The 23,505-nt window shown below is 42.4% G+C and overlaps 1 protein-coding gene across 3 annotated transcripts in view; it reads left to right on the forward strand.

Annotated features, from left to right (window-relative positions):
* Nucleotides 1–4,787: 4,787 nt before the first annotated feature.
* The window catches only part of LOC112230095 (myosin-11), a 39,367-nt gene continuing 20,649 nt past the window's right edge, over nucleotides 4,788–23,505 (forward strand). For 2 of the 3 annotated variants that reach the window (XM_042310929.1, XM_042310931.1), the window contains exons 1-6: nucleotides 4,788–4,940; nucleotides 10,005–10,410; nucleotides 10,921–11,077; nucleotides 18,548–18,575; nucleotides 22,980–23,079; nucleotides 23,271–23,294. In XM_042310929.1, the coding sequence (XP_042166863.1) occupies nucleotides 10,066–10,410; nucleotides 10,921–11,077; nucleotides 18,548–18,575; nucleotides 22,980–23,079; nucleotides 23,271–23,294 (654 nt within the window). In that variant the 5' untranslated portion in view covers nucleotides 4,788–4,940; nucleotides 10,005–10,065. The remainder of the gene's footprint in view (nucleotides 4,941–10,004; nucleotides 10,411–10,920; nucleotides 11,078–18,547; nucleotides 18,576–22,979; nucleotides 23,080–23,270; nucleotides 23,295–23,505) is intronic. The other variant, XM_042310930.1, reaches the window with a different exon arrangement.

The following is a 23,505-nucleotide window of genomic DNA, read 5'->3' on the forward strand; positions in this document are numbered from 1 at the left end:
TTTCCACAAGTAGGTCTATTTTATTGATTTATTTTACCATTATTTTACCAGGTAAGTTGACTGAGAACACTATTCTATTAATAGAATTACCACAGAGATTAGCTTTTTTTTCAACCAAAATTACCACCTCCTTTATATAATTTTATAAAATACTCACTAATCTATCCATTTATCTAAATTATAAAATGGGAAATGTCCACTTCTCCCTCTCAACTAAATTATTTCTGAGACATATCCATTCCATATCAGTTGAATGAAAAACAATATTTCTACTAATCCCTATATTTACCTAAGCCAGAATTCCTCAACTGGCAGTGAATATATTTGGCCACCCAAGACTGTAAAAACACCAGCAAATCAGCTCCAAGTGACTTTAATTTTGGAAATCTGTTCCAAAGTATTTCCACGCATGATCGAGAGATACAATGAGTATACCAAACATAAAGAACACCTTCCTAATATTGAATTGCAGGCCCCCGTTTTGCCCTCAGAACATTCTCAATTCATCGGGGCATGGACTCTACAAGGTGTCGAAAGCGTTTCACAGGGATGCTGACCCATGTTGACTCCAATGCTTCCCACAGTTATGTCAAGTTGGCTGGATGTCCTTTGGGTGGTGGACCATTCTTTAAAAATGCGGAAACTGTTGTGCATGAAAAACCTAGCAGTGTTGCAGTTCTTGACACAAGCCAGTGCGCCTGGCACCTATTACCATACCCCGTTCAAAGGCACATAAATATTTTGTCTTGTCCATTCACAATCCATGTCTCAATTGTCTCCAGGCTTAAAAATCCTTCTTTAACCTGTCTCCTCCCCTTCATCTCCACTGCTTAAAGTGGATTTAAGTAACATCAATAAGGGGTATCATACCTGGATTCACCTGGTCAGTCTATGTCATGGAAAGAGCAGGTGTTCTTAATGTTTTTTATACTCAGTATATGTGATCGTGTACAAATGTAAGTAATGTTTGAAATGGTTATGTTTTAGTCAAATATATCTGTTTGGGCTTCTTGCGGTCAATTTGCAGTCTATTATTTGTAATTATGTTCTGGCCCCCTGACCATCCGATCAAGAAAAAATGGGCCAGCAGCTGAATCTAGTTGATGATCCCTGACCTAAACTGATTATGAAGTGGGAAATGTCCTCCTCCTTCCCTGCCCCCTGTCCCTCCTCCCTCTCTTTTTCACTTTCATTTTTCTCTATCTCACCCCCTCTCTCCCTCTCATCCCTCCCTCCTCCTCGTGTTCCATGGTGCAGCTAAGAACCATAGCTGGAGAACCCTAGTGACGTCCCTGTGTGGCCTAGACTCAGCACAGGTCACACAAACATCTGCCTGCTGCTGCCGTGGGCCGGGCCTCTCTCTTCTCTCTCTCACCCGTCTCCACCATCCTCATTTCCTCTTTCGCCATAAAAGGGAACACAACATTCTTATCTCACTCTGAGAATGACATCGCTCGGAGCCCTGGAAACTCAAGTCTATACCTAGAGTCAGACATCTTTCTTTACCTTGCCTCCTGTTTCCCCAGTCAGATATCTTGTACTGTAGTGTTACAGGTTGTTGTACTGAACTGTACTGTAACAAAGACATGACTTGAATAGCCTGCCATTGCATCGGCAAGTCATCTAAAGAGAAACTAGTTATGAATATGATGGCTAACCATATTCTATAAGATGAACAGGTGTTCCTGTACCTGTTTGTTTACTGAGTGTTAATTCATGGAGATGTTATTTTTGCTGCTCCTGTAGACACAGTATCAATGGTGACAGCAAAGATGCTTTACAGAAGCAACCTGCTTTTGACATCCCTAGGAGTGATGCCATGCACTATTCCTAGAACTCTTTAGCTAATTCTTAGAACTACAGCTCTATCTGTGGATCTCCCTAGCCCTGCTTAGGTTGCACCTCTGTTCAGGCAGTCCAAATCTTTTCTCGGACAGATACATAGCTATATATGCAGAGGAAATAGAACTATGACTGTTGTTATTCACTGGGCCGATTGCCTGAAAATAGGTAGCATTGTTCCACCATTTATATTATACATTGGAAGTGTGTGCAACATCTGTATAAATACGATTGAGTACAGTGCTACTTCACTGTACCAGAGCGCAGCGTTGTTTGTTCTGAGCTTAAATTAGAACGCAATTACATTTCTATGGGGACAAATGTATCTACAAACATATGGCTCTGTCAACTGTTTGTCCATCTATGGCTACAAATGGTAGTCAGGGGGGCCACGGGGGACATAAAGTGTATGTATGGTAAATGATTTGAAGAACTCCGAAAATATGTATTTGTCTTGGATAGTTTTGAGCTCCCATATAGATTGTGCTGTATAAGGAGAATTTGGTTATGGACTAACACTCGTGTCAATAAATCATTACCTTTTTATGCCGTTTTTGGAGGTGAGGGACAAAGCCGGCGAGATTGATAGGCACTTATGGTTCATGCCCATGTAATCACCAAGTACTGTACTTGTGCATGGCAAAACCCTTCATCTCTCTTTACATCCTTGTAGTCAACAACGTGATCATCAACAACAACAATACCCTTGTCTGGAATGGTGTCCATTTCCTCTTCTACTGTAAGTAACCTTCTCCCAGTCAGAAATGTGGACACCCACCCTCATCACCACTTCCTCTGCATAACCCCAGTCAGACACTTTCTGTCAGAGATGAGTTGAGGCTGAATGAGGCAGGCATCCTGGAGAACCAGAGGAGGGGAGTATGTCTTGGCTCAGACCTATCAGAAGGGCTTCTTACTCGGCTACAGGCCGTGCCTGGACTGCTGCCTCGTCCTGACTTCTGCACTTATCCCCTCAGGGTTTTCCACCTCCTCCGTCCTTCATTCCCCCCTCCCCCGCACCTCATACATAATGTCTACTGCCTGAGATGCAGTCTGTTACACTGTCATTAAAGGGCAATGAATAAACTGAGAAACAAACAAAGCGCAGTGAGAGGAGAGGTGGAGGGATGAGCAGGGCTCAGGGAGCGGAAAGTCTATACAGACTAAATAACTCCTAACTGTGGTGTGTGCTGGAGAACTGGCGCTTTGAAAATAGTCCGCGCGAGTACATCATGAAATATAACTTCACGGAATCAACACACTAGGAATAAGATGACATTTCACAAAAGTGGACGATCCCTTTGAACACACAAATTGTATGCTAATCTGTCGAGGTGATGTCATTAACATCATATGAATGTATATTGATAATAACCAATACTGATCACCAAAACTCTCATAGCAAAGACTGATATATTATCTAATGATTTATGTTATGATAAAAAACACTGAGATGTCATCAGAGGGAGATGCTACAAGTAAATAGTGCAGAGTTATCCCCATAGAAGCACCCCTACTTGTTTGAACAATACCGTTGCTGCTGGACCATATTTAGTCACTGGGGCCCAGGCCACCTGCACTAGACTTTTAAGCTGCCCAGATTCCATCCAGACCCCACAGTCCTTATATGGCACAGTGTGTTGCGTCTCTGAATTTCTCTCTCTTTCTCTCTCTCCTTTCTCCTTCCTTACTACACACCAGCCTCCATGATCTTGATGTTGACCAGAGACCCAGCCAGCAGGTTTCCAACCCCTAGTCATCCCCTCCATCTTGGTCCCTTGAACTGTCATCGTCGTTTTGCACACATACCAATGGCGATGTGCTGTTTGGCACTGGAGAGAGGCCCAGTCATGGCATCACAAAGCAAGGTGATTTATTGAGCCAATCAGGAGGTGTCCTTATATAGGACGTTCCATTGGACTAGAGATAGAGGAGCTGGAAAGAGGGAGAAGAGGGGAATGCAATGTGTGTAACAATATGGGGGGACACAAACACGTGGGACGCATCCCCTTCCTCCCCCTTCCTCCCTCGTCCTCCAGTAGTGTGTATCAAGGGGAATCTCTCTCTCTCTTCCCCCTCTAAAGTCCATCAAGATGGATTTTCTCCTCTGGTAACAGCTGGGCTGCCTTGTTGGGAGTGGGACTGGACCCTTGTATATACAATAGTACTGTATGTCAATGGGACTGGACCACAGTGCCGAAGGGACGAAGTGCCATTAAACATCATCAGAAGTGTCATGGACATCAGCCAATGGAGATTAATTGCCCATATAATTTATTTTGACAGGCCTAAGTACCATCAAGTGAACAGACAGACTGGAGAGACACAGACTGTATATATATCCATGGGATATACTGAGATTTCTATGATATAGAATTCAAAATAGAGAAAAGGGAGCCAAGTCTGAGTTAAATTGATGTCATTTCCAAAGGTTCTGCGTGATATGATGTGTGCCGAGGGCTCTTGGTGTTGATGGAAGTGTGCCATTTGGAAAGAGACAGTGACAGTGTCAATCCTAAACATCATCCCTAACAACAGACAAATGACACTGATAACCACTGTTTACTATAGATGTTGTTTCATCCTTGAGCTTCTCACAGTAGGTCCATAGGAGGGTCATATAGTCCTTGGATGACTCATCACCCACATATTCAACAGTTTCTATGAAGGTATAATATTAAATTATTACCATTAACTCACTGAAAGAAAATGAATATGAAGAGAGACTGAAGTACACTATGCATACCACATGACTATAAACTGTGTCCGCGTCAAATTAAATTACCCATGTGCGCGCAGCCAAATTGCAATTCGTTCTGCTTTTCTGTGTACACGACAGTACCACTGAGTTTTCAAACAGTACCGTCTTGGACAGTACATTCGCGCTCTGCGGTAGAATTTGATGCTTTTATGCTGTCAAATCAGAGAGAGGAGGGTCTGCGCTTTCGACTCCACCCCCCGGGTTTAAATGGTAAAGCGAAGTAATTACCAGGGTAATTTGGACTGTTCGTCTTTGGAGTAGGCTACCCTGTCGACTGCAGGACGCTCCAAACCATAACTTTCCAAATCCCCCCTGCTGATTCGAATTCATCAAACTTGTAAGTCATTTATTTTTATGCAAGGCCATTGTTTTACTTTTAAACAAGTTGGAGAGAATGAGAGTGCACTTGTTGTTTTGCGCGCACTTTTATTACGCACGCTTAGCGACATTGATTGTGGCTCTTGAAACTGACATTTTTGTTTATCATATGTATCCTATATTGTAATTCATGTGTTTAGGTTTCACACACTGCATGTATTACTGAGCAAAATGACCAGCAAATAGATATCAATTGTCACTGTTGGTCTCTGTTACAATTGCATGCTTTTGACAGCTGTTTTGCATGACTCTAATGTAAAGGCAGAACAAGCCAAATCACCCCAGAAGAAATGACTATCGGTGGTAGCCGATACAATGTAACTGCTGTGCTGACACCTGTCTGATGCAGTCGTATGATGCTGTGGTTAAAGAGTCTGTGACCTTTTTATGTTGGCCATCTTTATCAGCGAATTCTTCCCTTTTATCAGTGCTAGTGCAGCACAACATTGCCTAACAATGCCTTTCTTTACCATGTTTTCTATACACTAACCAGTAATGCTATCTATACAGTAGCCATGTTATTTATACTGTAACAGCTTGGAATAACAGCTTGACTGAATTATCTACACAAGTAGTGCCATGTAAGGGGAAGTTGACTTTGTATATTTGAAAGAAGAAACCGGCTGAACGCTAACCAGGGTGTTTCCTGTTCTCCTAATATGGTAGTATAAAGCTGTCTGTCTTGATGCCGAACTTTGCGGTGTGGTGGCTCAGGGTAGACTTGTCACTTGTGAGAGTCGTATCCTCTCCAGTTTGCAGTGACACAAACCAGCATCAAACTGGAAAATGTCTGAGTGAGCAGAAAGACATTGGGGTCGTCATCATAGTTGCCGAGGTTGACCCGATGTTGAAACACAACCTCGTAGTTTGCTGACAGGAGACGTGGTTATCGTATGATTATGCTGCATGGTAGTTTGAGTAAAGCAAGCATGTGGTTTTCTATCTGTCTGAGTACTTTGTTACCTCTCAGCTATCTTGTCTCTGGTTGACTTTGGAGATTCATTTTGACGGCCTTTGTCGATCCACCACAGAGAGCCTGCAGCATCATCGAAATTATGTTTTCAACCGACTTTCATCCAAGTTTTTTTTTTGTGTGAAATAAAGCACTGCTCTAAGGCACAAGTGAAAACAACATGGTCAGAAGGTCTATCAGGAGAAAATAAAGGCAGATACTTTTAGAGGTGGAGAACTGCCAAATTGCCTAATAAGTAGAGAGGTGTTTGGAGTAAGCAACACGTAAGACACCATAGCAGTAGAACCCCAGACTGAAATGCATGGTACTCTGACTATCTCTGGGCAGGTAGTTCCAACATTAACCTTAATTGCGTTTAAATGACCTAACACAACTGTGAGTTCATAGGCTTCATTCTTCTTCAATGTTACAGGACCTGGCTTTTACATTTTTATTTGGATGTACTGGATTGGAGTGTTGTTTATTCATCATCACATACCTCAGCATGCAAATCTATTTGAATCCGGTATCATTACACCTGGTTTTAACTGTGTCTGTATTTACATGTGGGGCTATTGCAGTTCATCAGGACTCAGAGCGCAGCAAATCAGCTGCCTGGCTACCCAAACTCCTTGCTCCTGCCAAACGCTACGTTTTTTTCTCCACAATGAGTCTGGATCCGAGTACTTCCCTGACGAGTTCTAGAACACAAACACATTCTAACTGTTCTGATTGGTCCCAGAAATCCGACTGCTTTTAGACATTTTTTAAATTGACTTTGATACTCTGATTGGTTAGAAATGATCTTATTGCTGATGACTTTGTTTTGTCCAACACACCTCACTTTGATATCACCACAAACGACTTCAATGATGGCAGTCTCAGACTGAAGTATGTGGTGAACGTAGAGCGGAGTTTTGAGTCATCAGGCAAGAAAATCAGGGCCTTAGTGTTAGTTGATACAGTATACCAGCCGATATACCAGAGTAGTGAATGTGTTAGATACTGTGATAGTTGGTAGCATTACCTTTATTTGGCCTAACTCGTATCCTGGCATATCTGAGTGCAATCCATTTGAGTCGTCAAGGCTTGATGATACAGTGCTTAGTAATAGTACAGTAACTATTAGGAAATTCGTTTTTGCAATGAAGCCAGGAATCAGGGAAGGGATGGAATGATGAGGGAGAGGGCTTTAGCCTTTCACAGGCCCAGGGGTCACCATTCAGCCCCTACAAATAGAACGGTCAAGTGTTCTCCTGGGCAACCAGCCCATTCATACACAAATAATTTAAACAGTGGTTTATTTGGAACTTAGCAGGTCAGTGGATGTACGTGCAAGACCACAGGAGGTTCCACTATTTAATTAAAATAGTTCCTGCTCAATCTCTCATACTATTCTGTGATGAGTTGGACATTTGCCTCCTCTGTTTAAAGATCAGCAGTATCAAGGACTCAATCACTCCTTCAGGTATTTGCTGTACATTGCTGTAGTGTACTAGATACCAGGGTTAGATATGACAATCAATGAGTTCTTATCTGATGATACATTAAGTGATTCCTTATCTTCTGGCTTTGCTTCCAGGAAAGACCAACTTTGCTACTGAGAATTTCACCGTACTTTTACTGTACCCTCCCCTTCCTCCTGCTCCTCTCTTCTCTGCTCTCTTTTCCTCTGCCCCTCGTTCTCCTGACAATGTTGGCAAACAGAATCTTCTGAGACTCCTCTCCTCCTCCACCTCATCCTCCCTCCTCATTTTCCCTCCCTATCATGCTCTTCAAGTACGGTCTTATAGTCTCTACCCAGGCTGGACTGCTTCCTCTCAGCAAACTGCCACCCTGTCAGCCCCCTACTCAGACCGCTGTCCTCAGTGTACGCTGGCTGAGAACAAAGGTGAGCACGCGTTGCCACAACAAGATGAAGAGCGAGAAGGGGGTGAGGAACCACTGACCATGCGTTGACACGACAAGAAGGGAAGGAAGGGGCTGAAATGTTAAGGATTAGGGATGAGCGAGAAAGATAGATATAAAAAAATAGTAGAGAGAGGTCTAAATTGTTTGAGAGGTGCAGAAAAGTTCAAGAGAGATGACACTTGTCTTGCTGCATCTACAGTGACAGTACTGGAGGGGAGTGTCAGGAAAAGTCCACTTATCCTCAGTCAGTAAAGGAAATAGTTCATACTGAATCCGCTGTAATGTCTCCTCTTCATACACAACCTTGGACTACTGTGTTGTGTATTAGTATGGCCCCAGTTCATTCTGTGCTGTGCTCTACAACCATTGCAAATAAGGAACAGGATAGAGGACAATGTCCTTTTTCCTAAAAAATAAAAAAGTTTCACTCTGGCTAAGTGGATATTTATGCTTTTGTGGGTAGTTTGGCTCTGGCTGGTCCCAGGGGACGCAGTGACAATCTTTCCCAGGAGGACTTGTGACTTGTTCGCATAGTTCCCATTTCTAGTCCTAGAAAGAGCATGCCAGTCTAACTGTGACAGTCTGTAACTGTGACTGGGCTGGATAGGAATGATGGGTGCAGGGACTCCATGATGTAGTGCAATGTATTATAGTCTGAATCTTATCAAGCAAGAGTAGATTGACCAGTACAAAGGTCAACATTTATCATGAGTTATGTCTTATGTCTGCGTAGACTGATTGGAATTTAAAAGATAAAGTATGTCAGAATCCTTTAGATACTGTAGTACTATTGATCTGGATCCATTGCAGTGGAGGCTGCTGAGGGGAGGATGGCTCATAGTCAGGCCCGGAATGGAGTCCATGCAATGGTGTCAACCACATGAAAATCACATGTTTGATACCATTCCATTGATTTCATTCCAGCTATTATTATGAGCCGTCCTCCCCTCAGCAGCCCGTTGGTGTTTCTATTAGGGTGTTAAACACAGCAAGTTATTACCAAGATTCCAGTAATGCATTCATAACAGCACTGAATGATAAAATACTAGCACAGAGTTTGCCATAGAACTGTGCACCTGCCGTGGCTCCACTTCCTACAGGTATGACTCAGAGCCCAGCAGCTAGCTAGCATCCCTCATTCCACTACACTACACTATACAGCCACAGTGGCGGGACCATGTGAAGCAGGAACCATGAACATGGAACCCCCCCCAAAACGAGCTCTGCCTCTCTGTCAGTGTTATCATTTTGGAGTAAACTCCAAATTGCGTGGACCAGCTGTAGACATACTCTTCCCTATAAGGGCTTTGTTTGGGAGTTGAACTTGCCTGGCTGTTTAGGTCCATCGAAAGGCCTGCTCCAGAGAAGCAGGCCATATATGGGCATCACAGCACGGGACTGCAATGTAGCGGACGGTGCTGCACAGGAGAGAGAGGGAAAGAAAAAAATGGACTTTATTGTTGTTGAAGCATTTTTTTCTGATTAGGGTATGGGTAAACCCCTCACTTGTAAAACTGTATAGTACCTACAGTACACGAGATGAGAAGATCGATGTAAGTCCTTATCGCATATGGTACAGTTACTTAGAACTCATTTCCCAGAGTCTATCTTCATATCTAAACTAGGCACTGTAATGGTTGTAGTTTCCCGTGTGTGTGTGTGTGTGTGTGTGTGTGTGTAGGAGGCTAAACCCGAAGGGGGGGGGTTACTGTATTCTGGGAGTTTCTGGATGGATGAAGAAATGTTAACCCTTTGAGTGTCCATGCCTTCTGTGGACGTATGGCTGGCAGTGGTAGGAGAGTGTACATGTAGTGTCTGACTCATACACCATTTAGTTAATAACCCCTTGAGTATGTTTTGGAAGTGCTGGACTGAAAACAGTGTTTCTGTGTGAGAAAGTATTAACAGACAGAATCATGCAATTTATACCAGAATCCTTTAGATTCAGTCCACTTCTTTTAATATTTTTGTAATGACTCAAACTCCTTAACCCCTGACCTTGTGGTTGCCGTGCACGACCCAGACCCATAACCCCCTTCTCTCAGAGTCAATGACTAGCCAAACCATAAATGCACAAACCAAACCAAGTCAATCCAACCCAGTCTTTTAACATTTGAAAATGTCTTCTCCCCCCCCCCTTATCTCTATCCCCATTTCCAGCTGGCCCCCCCCAAAAGACAGAAGATCTTAGAAGACCCAAGATCCTCCACCGACCACCAATATGGCTAATAAAAAACAGATGACTGAGGACGAGAAGTTCCTCTTCCTGGACAAGGACTTCATCAACAGTCCCATGGCCCAGGCCGACTGGTCAGCCAAGAAGCTGGTGTGGATCCCCTCGGAGAAGAATGGCTTCGAGGCGGCGAGCGTCAAGGAGGAGCACGGGGACGAGTGCCTGGTAGAGCTGGCCGACAACGGGAAGAAGGTGACGGTGAATAAGGATGATATCCAGAAGATGAACCCTCCCAAGTTCAGTAAGGTGGAGGACATGGCCGAGCTCACCTGCCTGAACGAGGCGTCGGTGCTGCACAACATCCGGGAGAGGTACTTCTCCGGGCTCATCTATGTGAGTTGGACTCTCTACTTTCACACAGATACACAGTCATACTTGTACAGTACACACTCTACACAACCTGAGGTAAATGAATTCTGTCCCACTGGGACAGATGTCAATTCAATGTCCATTCCACTTTGGTTCAACTTAATTTCCTTGAAATGACGTGGAAACAACGTTGATTCAACCAGTGCGTGGCCAGTGGGATAGGCCCATCTACATGAGAATATATGGTCGTAGAAGCACACAGACTCATAAATACTCACAATAATACTCAGTCTTCACAACCTTAGAAAGAGGTCCTTCCTCCCAGCAAAAAGGACTGTGATACACATGTAATTTCAAACACAGCAATTTAATAAGTGTAGAATAATCATGTTGGCTTATTTTCAATAATAAATGGCGTTGTTCGAGCCCTAAATGCTGATTGGCTGACAGCCGTGGTATATTGGCCATATACCACAACCCACAGAGGTGCCTTATTGTGTAATAACCCTGCTCATCCTTGTTTTCTCTCTGCAGACATACTCTGGACTGTTCTGTGTAGTGGTGAACCCATACAAGATGCTGCCCATCTACTCTGAGAAAATCATTGAGATGTACAAAGGGAAGAAACGCCACGAAGTTCCCCCTCACATCTACTCCATCACTGACAATGCCTACAGAAACATGATGCAAGGTAGGTTCATCGTTCATAGTTACACCTCTTCCTGTTACTCTAGCTTCTTTGCCTGGGAAAGCAGGGTTGGCGTCGATTCAATTCAGTCCATCAATTGACTGAAATGAAGTGTTTGGAATTTCAGTTTACCTGCGGAATTGACTGAAATGAATGACATTTGATCAGATCCCAACCCTGCTTGGGGGCCATGGTATCTCACCACAGCCATTCTTCCTATCTAGCTATCTTGGGAGAATTAAAAGTGGTTTGCATAATATCAGCTGCTACAAAACAGTGATTGCAACAGTCTTGTGTCAGCTGTCTTTAGGTCAACAAACCAACAAAACAACATTTTCAATAACTCAATGATAGCTAGCTCTTCAATACTCTTCAAGAGATATAATTAAGCAATAAGGCCTGAGGGGTGGTGAAATGGCCAATATATCACAAACCCTGAGGTGCCTTATTGCTATTATAAACTGGTTACCAACATAATTAGAGCACTAAAAATAAATGTTTTGTCATACCTGTGGTATATGGTCTGATATACCACGACTGTAAGCCAATCATCATTCAGGGCTCGACCCAACCAGTTTATAATGCACATGGGCCATATACCACAAACACCCGAGATACCTTATTGCTTAAATATACTATAGCCTTACACGCTCTATCAATGCCCTCTATGGTCAAAAACCTCTTCCTGAAGTATGTGGGCTGTGAAACTGCATAAAAACAATGTGAAAACTGCTTACTTCAATGAAAGTTAATGAACTGAAGCAGAAAAAGCCTTTTAGTAGCTCATTCAAAGATAAATCTGGACACGAGGTGACGATGGGCTAACTGCTTACAGTAAATGCCAGTAAAGGGCTCTTGGCTAGCCCCTACAGTGCTAAGACTGAGAGAGAACAAGAGGCTAATATCCTGATGTGGACAACTCAGTGTTTCCCACAAGGCTTTGTTAAGTGGTGTCAGGGGTCATGCGGACCTAGTTGACCCCAAGGATTTTATAAGAATTCTTGGGGATTTTCAGAGGAGCCTACTGACATCTGGCTTTAGAGAGATTGAGGACAGGAAGTCGGAAGACAGTTCCTGTTCGAATCTTCAATAAAATGTGTTCTCCATTTAGCCTTTTCTGTCTTCTACTTTAGGATTAAAGATAAACTTCCATAGTTTAAGTTGCTAACTTCTGACAATATTTCTGTCCATTTAAATTACTCATTTTGGCCCAAAAGCAAAAGTTCCCAGAGATAAACATTTCTGTATTCACCTCTTTGATTCAAGCACTTGTATAATTTATTGTAAATTCTAATCAGATTGTAGATATCAGCCCCTTTTATGTTTTAAATTCTACATCTGACATTTTAGCTATAAGTAAAAGTGAACAGTTTATTTAAATGATCATCACTTTTGTGACAGTACATGTCAATTATGCAGCGATAAGTGACACTATACAACAACATGTTCTCACACGGGCTTTGTGGTTATATCACACTTCTACGACTGTCTTTTTTACAGCCAGTCACTGTGTTGCTTACCATGCATCAACAAAACTTAGATCTGACTCACACAAACAAATCAATAACCACACAAACCAGAAGCAGACAAGGCTGTTGTTCTTCTGCTAAGTTTGTTGGCAAACCACGTTCCTTACCAAGTCACTACTACAGCATGGTTACTCTTCACCAGTTTTACACCGCTGAGGCAAACGTATCGCACTGGCCTGCTTACTCATTTACGGTAGTTGTGAAAAGAATGTGACACAAATGTATCGGAGTCAGCACAGTAAAGAGTTTTAGTGAACATAACATTGCAGTCAAAGAGCAGATAGTCACCTCCTTGGGAAAAAAAACAACGCCATCTCTCCTTTAGACTTCATTTTGACCATTTTCTGACCAATGGGGTCCTCCCAGAACATGACCTTGGAAGCACATTGTAAATGATGTAAGAACCAACCCTCTCCATTGTTCAAAGTGCTGCAGCATGGTGAGAGAAGTTAGAATAAGCCCTGTGATGCTGGCCAAGCAGAAACACAATGACCTCACTCCTACTCGAGCTCAAGTTCCCTATTATGTGGTACCCAGTTTAAGTACTGGATACATTTCTAGTCCTACATCATAAAGAGGAGAGCAAACACACTGACTTGATTATCCTCTCTTTTTATCAGTCACTCTTCAAACCCCATGTTTATATCATTTGGATTTAGATCTTAGATGGACTTTCTTACACTCATAAGTCACAGGTTAAGCCTGTGTGTGTGCATTATCTTTGAATTTACACACACACACAACGGATTCCCGTAGAATCTGCCTGCTGTTCTGTGGGTTCTTGTCAGATAGCATTTGACATTCCAGCTTAGTCAGAATTAACACATTAGTGGGTGTGTGGGTGTGTGCACGCAGCTCCTAGGGGGATCTGTGAGGTGAACAGGAAACAAGGCAGGTTGAGGTTAAACAAAAACACAACAATGTTAAGCCCTCATTGGATACATCTATGAATTGAGCCACTGACACGTTCATAACTACCTTGGAGTAGAATAACAAATACTTCATCAATGTTTTTACCAGTTTTTTTTTTTCTTCACTATGTTTGATCTACGTTGGTCTATGATTGTTACTCGATTTGATCTGTTTTGAGAAATGTGGAGTAATTTAAACAGCATTTTAGTGTGTCTAGCTGTAAAGCTCTTTTAAAATGCTAGATGTGTAGGCGTGCTTATGAAGAGTTTCTTTCCAAAACGCTATATATCCATTTTCAGAAATGTTGGATGCTTTTATTGCTTAAAGAACTTATGAAAAGAGATGAGTTTTTTTCACTGTCTAATCATGGCATGGGGTTGTTCAATGACAGACATTTCATTTCAGAGAGAAAAATAATCATGTTTTTTTCAGAATATTTGTCTGCCTCAGTCTCAGAAATAAATAGTACTGCTAGGTTTTACAAAGCCAAATGTAACAAACTACATTTTTTTAATTAAAAAAAAACTGTACAAATGATACATTTGTGACGTCAATATCTAAAAAGGAATCCATACAGTAATATGAGTATGTAAAACATTTACATTTAACATTTTAGTCATTTAGCAGATGCTCTTATCCAGAACAACTTAGAGTGCATTCATCTTGGGTGACCACGTATCACAGTCAAATATACAGGATGCGAACATGCCATTCCAGCTAGACAATGAAAATACACTGAGTATACCAAATATTAGGAACACCTTGGATTCACCTGGTCAGTCTGTCATGGAAAGAGCAGCTGTTCAGTGTATATACACTCAGTGTATAGAGTTTTGCAAAAAAACAAACCCATTTGAATACACACCTAAAATTTCCTGCCATTCTACTCATTTTGTCATAGGATGGAGAGAAATGTTTTTAATATATCTGACTGAGGGACTAACAAAATCAATAGGGGCCCTCCGGTCGGTAATACGACCATGATAACTACAAGTTAAGATAGCAGCCTAGACTATCTTAACCCCCCTTAAAAATATTGCTGACATGGGCTGACTGTCAGTGACTGACATAACAAGAACAAAAAAATGCAGATGCACAACAACATTTCTAAATTGCACCTTGTGTGTTCTACTATTCTAACTCCCAACAGTAAGTTAAGACCCCCGACTCAGCTTGTTTTGTATTTATTCAGCGGGCCTACAAAAGCTGCCCATCTCTAGTGTAGTGTATGACTCAAACTTTCTGTTGATATGCTGTATGTGTAGGAATCTACCAGCTTAATTGCATGTACACACAGGAAATGTCAGTGTGTACATCTACAGCTATGGGGTGTGTGCATCTAGGGTCGTGAGTAAACATTATGACGATGGACGGTCAATAGCTCGCTGTCTACTCTGTCGCTATGTTTAGATTGGAGTATTTATTGTTAACAGACTGATAGGATTTCCCACGACAGAATAGAGTAGATGACTAAATGACTAATGGTGCGGTCCAAACAAACCCTTTAGGGGGGGGTGTCGCTCTGTCGCCGTGGTGATCTCTCCGTGGGTCTACATGTACATTAAGAGGAGCAAGACTATCAACAACCCTGGCAGTGTCTGATATGGCACCCTATTTCCTACAGTGCATTCGGAAAGTATTCAGACCCCTTGACTTTTTCCAAATTGTGTTACATTACAGCCTTATTCTAAAATGGATTAAATAAATAACAAATCCTCAGCAATCTACACACACCCCCATACTGACAAAGCGAAAACGGGTTTTGATTTTTTTGCAAATGTATTGAAAATGAAATACCTTATTTACATAAGTATTCAGACCCTTTGCTATGAGACTCGAAATTAGGCTCAGGTGCATCCTGTTTCCATTGATCACTGTTGAGCTGTTTCTACAACTTGATTGGACTCCACCTGTGGTAAATCATATTAATTGGACATGATTTGGAAAGGCACACATCTCTCTATAAAGTCCCACAGTTGACAGTGGGTGTCAGAGCAAAAAAACAAGCCATGAGTTTGTAGGAATTGTCTATAGAGCTCTTGAGTTAGGATCGTTTTGAGGCACCGCTCTGGAGAAGCATACCAAAACATTTCTGCAGCATTGAAGGTCTAAAGTGGAAGGTCTAAAATAAAGTGGCCTCATCATTCTTAAATGGAAGAAGTTTGGAACCAGAAAGACTCTTCCTAGAGCTGGCCAAACTGAGCTATGGGGGAGAAGGCCCTTTGTCAGGGAGGTGACAAAGAACCCGATGGTCACTCTGACAGAGCTCCAGAGTTCCTCTGTGGAGATCGGAGAACCTTCCAGAAGGACAACCATCTCTGCAGCACTTCACCAATCTGGCCTTTATGGTAAATTGTCCAGTTGGAAGCCACTCTTTAGTAAAAGGCACATGACAGCCCACTTGGAGTTTGCCAAAAGGCACCTAAAGGACTCTCGGACCATGAGAAACAAGATTCTACCAAGATTGAACTCTTTGGCCTGAATGCCAAGCGGCAGGGACTGGGAGATTAATCAGGATTGAGGGAAAGATGAACAGAGATCCTTGATGAAAACCTGCTCCAGGGCACTCAGGACCTCAGACTAGGGCGAAGGTTTTACCTTTCAACAGGACAACAACCCTAAGTACACAGCCAGGACAACGCAAGAGTGGCTTTGGGACAAGTCTCTGAATGTCCTTGAGTGGCCCAGCCAGAGCCCGGACTTGAACCCCGATCGAAACATCTCTGGAGAGACTTGAAAATAGCTGTGCAGCGACGCTCCCCATCCAACCTCTCAGAGCTTGAGAGGATCTGCAGAGGAATGGGAGATACTTCGTGCTAAGCTTGTAGCATTATACCCAAGAAGACTTGAGGCTGTAATCACTGCCAAAGGTGCTTCAACAAGATACTGAGTAAAGAGTCTGCAAAAATGTATAAAAAAACAGTTTTTGCTTTGTCATTATGGGGTATTGTGTGTAGAGCGATTAAGGGGAAAAAACAATATAATCCAGTCCGAATGCACTGTATGTAGTGCAGGACTTTTGACCAGACACAGCCTTGCCTGTCTGCTACATGATAAGTCTTAGATAATAGTCTTACGGAGTCTACACTTTCTTAAGTGTCTTAACAGGGTTATCTACAATCAGTCTCTGACAATTCTGTGAAATCTTGGCTCTCATCTCTCCTGGGAAGACTCGCATTCCTTCACAAAGGCTTAGAAATTTGCCCTGCCTGCTCTTTGAAGTTTGAAGGGAATAGAGATGGTAAGTTCTCATGAGATTTGGGTTTTGTGTAGAAAGTTTCAGCTGGTGAGGATGATTTGGATGACGATTGAAACTTTGTTTTTTTTCAATGCCATTGTCATAAGGGGAATTTATATACACCTCTTATATGAAATGTTCTGTTTGACAGTGATTTGGTGACAGGTCTTGGCTCTCTCTCTGGTGAACTTGTGATTGGGATGAGACTAGAGTGACCTTGGAATTTTCCCTTTAAACCAATTGTAATTTGGGAGACTCCCTCTCTGTCTCGCTCTCTGTATTGTATTTATCTCGCTTTGCAGTAGGAAATAGGGTGCCATTTCAGATTGGCCCCTACCCTGTTTGGCGTTCCCCCTTGAGGTTCTACTCCCTGGCTCAGAGTTACATTTGGTGTCTGTTGTGTTTGAATCTGTTTTGAGCGTGTTTGGAAAGGCTGCACAACCCTGGATTCCCCTCCTCTCCCTCTCTCCCCTCTGTGCCTTAATTAGGAAGAAAGGGGAACAGACAGCATTTTGCTGTGCGTGGAATGGAACCTAGCCCACTGCCAAGTCACGTCCAAAATGAGGAATAGCATCCTAGCGCTTGGTTCTTTCCAGCCTGAGCGAAGCCATACAGGCTAGCCTGGCTAGTGTAGCCTAGTGTAGTACATGCCCAGTAGGACCAGGGATGGGAATGATGGCCAGTACGGAGAGATTTCAATCTTTGAGGAGTTACGCTAAATGACACAACATACGAGCCATGGGCTTTCTATTAGCAGATAAGGATAATGCACAGGGGGATTAACTAACCCTCTCTGCTGCTCTCTTTCTTTCTCGCTCTCCTTCTGCCTTCTCTCTCTCCAATCCCCCCTCCCGCTGTTTCACATAGGTCATGTTTAGATTGCACTGGGCTCCAAATACTTTAACTTGATAATTGAACTAATAATATCCAAATGGTCTTTCTCTCCTTAACAGCATTCCCCAGACTCCAGACACACACAAGCACATACATACCCCGTCTAGCGTTTTTAAAGGGGGATACTGTTTCGTTATATCCCTACATGGACCTTTAGTATTTTCCTAGGATTTGTGACGTAGTCTATTTTTTTGGGATCACATATCGGGAATTGATAGTCATCGTATTGCTTAATACGTCAGGTGGACATATTTATTTTTCAAAATCAGTTTTTTTTGATTGTCTTGCTTTCATGTTTTAGGGAAGAGAAAGCCCGAACAATTTCTCACTTGAGCAGATGATTCAACTCGTGCCCTGTTTTGTACAAAGGTTCAACGCATATGGCTGTACAAAGATGTGAACGCTTGGTTGATTTCTCTGGAGTCCTAAAGTGTATGTTTCATACGACCGGCTGTGTGTGATCTGAGGATCTGCACTGTACATCGAGACAAGAAACAACAGAACGTCATCATCGCTCAGTTATTACTCAGGAGCAGCATTACCGAAATACAGGAAGAGTTATAAAAATGAAATACTATCCAAATGAACAGGTAGCAGATAAACATACCCATACTGTATATGATTTACACAAGTTTAGATATGATTAATAGATGTATCATGCTAAAGGAACTTAAAGTGCAGTGAGTATGTTTTTGAATTTGTGGCCCTAGTGGGAATTGAACCCACAACCTTGGCGTTGCAAGCGCCATGCTCTTACCAGGACCAGGAAAACACATCTTGATTAACCAATCCAATTGCCTTACTATATGGTGTACTGATGTCAGATGCCAGTCTTCATACTGCATGTGTGCATGTATGAGCAACTCTATACTGACATCAGGATTTTTATTTTTTCTGTAGATCGTGAGGACCAGTCCATTCTTTGCACGTGAGTAAAATGTTTATTTTTTTAGATTTGACACTTTACACTATCCACTACACTTCACACTATACAGTACATTTGATCTTAAAATACATCTCGTTTTTCTCCCCACATTTTTCCTAGACGTCACATGGTTGGACAGGGGGGGTGGGGTGTTGAAGATGTAACAGTTATGTAACCTATGGGTTACATAAACACACACTGCGTCTGAAATGGCATCCTATTCCCTATGTGCCCTGGTCAAAAGTAGTGCACTACATAAGGAATAGGGAGCCATTTCAAACACAGCCACAGTTAAACAAATGAGATACCTCTAACATCAACATTACCTTTTTCCAGCCTGCTACTGCACTACCCTAACACACTGTGGTCTGTCTGGTGGGAATGAACACTTTGGGGGACAACTATGGTGACATGTCTGATTGGTTTGACAATAAGGATGACAGGAAGTTCCGTGGGTATTTTGGTGAATCTTAGCTGACATGCTCATGTCATACAGATGTAGGATTTTAATTTGAGACAGTTTGCTACAGCTGGAGAATAATCCTGCAGCATCAAGAAATGTGAATTATTATGTGGCTTATAATAAACATTTATGCAGGGGTTGATACGTTTTGTTTATGGCAAATAAAGTCTGAAATTTCTGAAGTGGAAATTACAAACTTTAGAAGCTGTTTGAAAACTCAAATACACTACAAGTTAGCATTTCCTGCTGTGCATGACAATGCTAAGCAACAAAATAGTAATCAAATTAAGATCCTGTTGTGGGAACCATTATCCAGGGAGTTGTGGGGTTAGGGGTTAGAGCACTTCTCTTCTCCTCTCTTTTCTTCTCTCCTCTCCTCCCCTTGTTCCTCTCAGAGACAGGAAGTGTGCCCTGTCCTGATTATAAAGACAGATTATTTTTTGTTTGGGCTCCATTTTGTTTGTTTACTTATTGCAGAGCAATTATTGAGAATCTCTCTGGGACTTAGGGAGAGAAATGGAATCTCTTGTCTCATTCTAGTTACTATATAGACTAGGTGTTGTCAGGCCACACATTCAGGCCCTAGTTCTAGGGGTTTTAGCTAGTCAGGTCTACTACACATAACAAAACCCAATACACTTCAGCACCTCTTGGCATGTTGTTTGTCTCGTGCCTATTTACAGTAAGCCCTACTCTACAGTAAGTCAGAGCACCTTTCCTGTCAAGCCTCCAGTGTACCCAGTAGAGGAAATGGGAGGGTCCCTGTCTAAAGTAGACTGCCCTGGAGCTCCGGGCTCCTTCTATTCTAAACCGATTGATGCCAGGATGCAGCATTCTCTGATCAAATCGACTCACTTCCTGAAGTTTTGCCTGAACAATTTACCAGAGGAGGCTTATTTGGAGAAGTCGGGTTTCATTTTCCTGTTTGTTTGTTGTAGTCAGGCAATGGGAGGTCGGTAATGCAGTAGGGTTGTGGATGGAAGCAGGGAAGTTTGGAGCTATAGGGTTTCAAAATTCCAGAAGTGTTCCTAATGTTTCCCCCATGTTTTTCCAAAATCCCGGTTGAAAGATTCCTGGAATTGGTAAGGAAATATCAGAGAGGACATCTTCCAACAGGGAATTCTGAAAAACCTGGGAGCTTTTGGAAAACAAAATTAACCTCTAGTTGGGTCAGCTAGGTATAAGCATGCTCTCTATCCATATATAGGCGAAACATGTGCTACGGGGAATGACATGCTCCCTGAGTGTGTGTGAAATGACACTGATGTATTGTAAAAACATATGAACCAGGGACCGACTGTGTTGTCGCCATAGCAGACAGGTGTTTGACCTGGTGACGATAGCATTACTTTGTATATTGATAAACATGACATAGCACACGTCATGGCATACATAGTCAACATACAGATGTTGGATCTTAATTTGATCACCCTGGTGCAGGATCATTTTTCTACAATGCAGGAAATGTAAAGGTTGTGTTTTTTTGAGGTTTAAAACGTTCTGAAGTTTGTCATTTACACTTTGACATTTCAAACTTGATTTTCCCATACGAAAATGTATCAACGTCTACAAAAATGTCCATTAGTTATAATCCACATAATTCACATTTCCTGTTGCTGCGGGAAAATTTTCCCACTGAAGAAAACTGTCAAATTAAGATCCTACATCTGTATGGCGGCAAACAATGTACTGGACCATCTTTTGAAGTCTAGAGATTTGAATTGCATTTATGACAATGTGATAGCATTTATATGAGGGCGCTGTTTATAACAGCATTGTGTAGGCTTTGTGACACTCTTATAAATGGTTTTGTAAGATGCGTTTCACATAAGTGTGAACATAGACAAAACACGAGCTAATGGACTGCTGTCAGGGTGTGGTATGTTGACAATAACATGTTATAAACAGACACACACTGCAGTTTCCCATTCCATTGCTGAATTTCTCCTCACAATCCTTAGTTACAACCAAAAAAAGAATGCATAGGAAGTAGCCACATGGCTCACTAAATCCTTGCTTGGGGTCTTGACATCTCATTTATATGGGGTCATCTCTTTCTCTTTACAATAATTGGAGTGTGGTAAGAGACCAAGCATCATTTCCAAAAGAGAACCAGACCTGGGTTCAAATGCTATTCAAACCCTTTTCTTTCAAATACTTTGAGTGGTTGCTCTATTCTGCCTGGAGTGCCAGATGGGCGGGGTTTACTGTTTTGGAATTATTCAAGTTATGTCCAATAATCCAGGCAAGCTCAATCAAGCACAGACAAAGTATTTTAAATGATTTTGAATAGCATTTGAACCCAGGTTTGGAATGAAAAGGGCCAAAGCCCAGGACCAGCCATCCAGACCAGTGATCCACGGTGACCACCCTGACCCTGGGATGGTTTAAGACAAACTGTGTTAGAAGAGGAATCCCCTCACTAGATATACAGAATGTGAGGTCTCTGTCTCAGGGCCTATAGGTCTCGGAGGATATTTTCAAGGATTATGGAGTTCTGTGTTTTTACAATGTGTTGAGGCCTGGGTAGTGTTGTTCTAGACCTGGTGTAAGGAGTGACGCTGTAAGTGGTGTGTGAGTTGAGGCCTGTGTGTGATGCACAGAGTTGGTGTAGTGTGATTTTAGGTTTTTGTATGACAGTTAATGTTGGGCCTGATGTGAGCTTGGTCTGTTGTATTTCGGTGAGATATGAATGTTATGACAGAATTTTATGATAACATTCATGACGAATGTAGGTCTTCGTAGGAGAGTGCGAATCCGACCTGATGTACAGTATATGCTGTAGTTTGAGGTTACGACCTTGACCCTAGTGTGAGTGACATGGTGAGATGAGGTACAGATGTAGGATCTTAATTTGATCACACTTTTATTGTTGAGAATTTTCCTGCACCTCAGGAAAGGCAGATGAGCTTCATGATTGACATAAATTCACTGAAAACCCACACTAACAGTTATATTAACAGTATTTCACTTTTCATGTAGTCTACTTTTGTGTCAGCTAATAGCCTAACCACTGATCAAGCAACATTATGGACTAAACGTTAAAATGATTATTTTGCTATGACAATATACGTCAAATTAAGAGCTTACATCTTTATGGTGGATACTGGCTAGATTCCTGTCTGTCCAATGACAGACAGTCGCTGGTGGATCTTACAAACGCCTCTTTTTATGGAGTTGTTGGAGCCAGCTGGACGCTAGGCTGGGATCATTCAGATAGCAGCATTGCGGTTGGCGTCTCCAGCATCTAGAGATCAAAGGCCAATAAACTACTCTCCCTCATCCTTCTGTAGTTTCCTACCTCTGTTAAATATGTCCAATAACAACCCTTGGCCTTCTGGTTTAGAGCTGTAGGATATGTCATACATTTGCACCCTGCCTTTGTCTTCCTTAAGCCTCAAATACACTGGATTAGGGATTATGTTTTACCTGGATCTGCCTTCCGTGTACATGGGTCTTTCCAGGTTATCAGACCTTTCCTTGGACCCCCTGGTCTGGTAGTGGGTCAGTCTGACCCTTTAGTTTCCTTTCATCATGGTATAAGGCAGTAGGGTAGGGCTAATCTTTGTTAGAGAAGCACAGGAAGAGGTTGGTTGGCATTACATTACTTTGGACAATGCCCATAACATTGCTTGGGAGTTGATGTTATTTCACTCAGTCACTCACGTGGTTCACGGTTTAATTAAAGTGCGTTATTCAACTGTGAACAACCTGTCAGTTCTGTTTTCCCTCTCTCTCATCTCTCTCTCTCTCGCTCACCCTCTGTTTTTCTATCTCAAACTCTTTCTTTCTTTCACTCTCTCTCTCCCTCTGCCCCCCCTCTCTCTTTCTGTTCCCCCCCCCCTCGCTCTCTGTTCTCTCTCTGTTCTCTCTCTGTTCCCCCTCTCTCTCTCTCTCCCCCTCTGTCCCCTCTCTCTCTCTAACCCGTGTCTCCTGCTCTCCAGTGGGGAGTCTGGTGCGGGTAAGACAGAGAACACCAAGAAGGTCATCCAGTATCTGGCTCTAGTGGCCTCTTCTCACAAAGGCAAGAAGGACACCAGTGCTGTAAGTATACTGCAAACTGCAATGTGTTTTGTATAGTTTTTGCCATTGTGCCGTCAATGACAAGTGGCTATTGTGTGTCAAAAGTGGGGACCTCCCCAAGCCGGTTTCCATGCTCTAAGGGAGACTTGGCCAATGTGTGAGGAAACTGCCCCGTTGAATGATAATTCTGTACCGCAATTTCCTCCAAATAGACACAGCCAGGAGCATTTGTCCACGTGAGTAAAAAAGGGAATGACCAAAGTGTGTTTTGCGTGTGGTGTATGTGTGTTTTCTCCTAGAATTAAGGATTGCATGTGAGAGTGGCTCACTGACAGGTTTTTTGTAGTAACAAATATATTTCTGACAAGATCCCCATCCTATCAAGTTCCCCATCTCCTTTGTTGTTGAGCTCAAAATAATACATTTCAAATGTACTATAACATGAGT

Source organism: Oncorhynchus tshawytscha, linkage group LG32 (assembly GCF_018296145.1).
Source record: "Oncorhynchus tshawytscha isolate Ot180627B linkage group LG32, Otsh_v2.0, whole genome shotgun sequence".
In the NCBI taxonomy this organism is placed as follows: domain Eukaryota; kingdom Metazoa; phylum Chordata; class Actinopteri; order Salmoniformes; family Salmonidae; genus Oncorhynchus; species Oncorhynchus tshawytscha.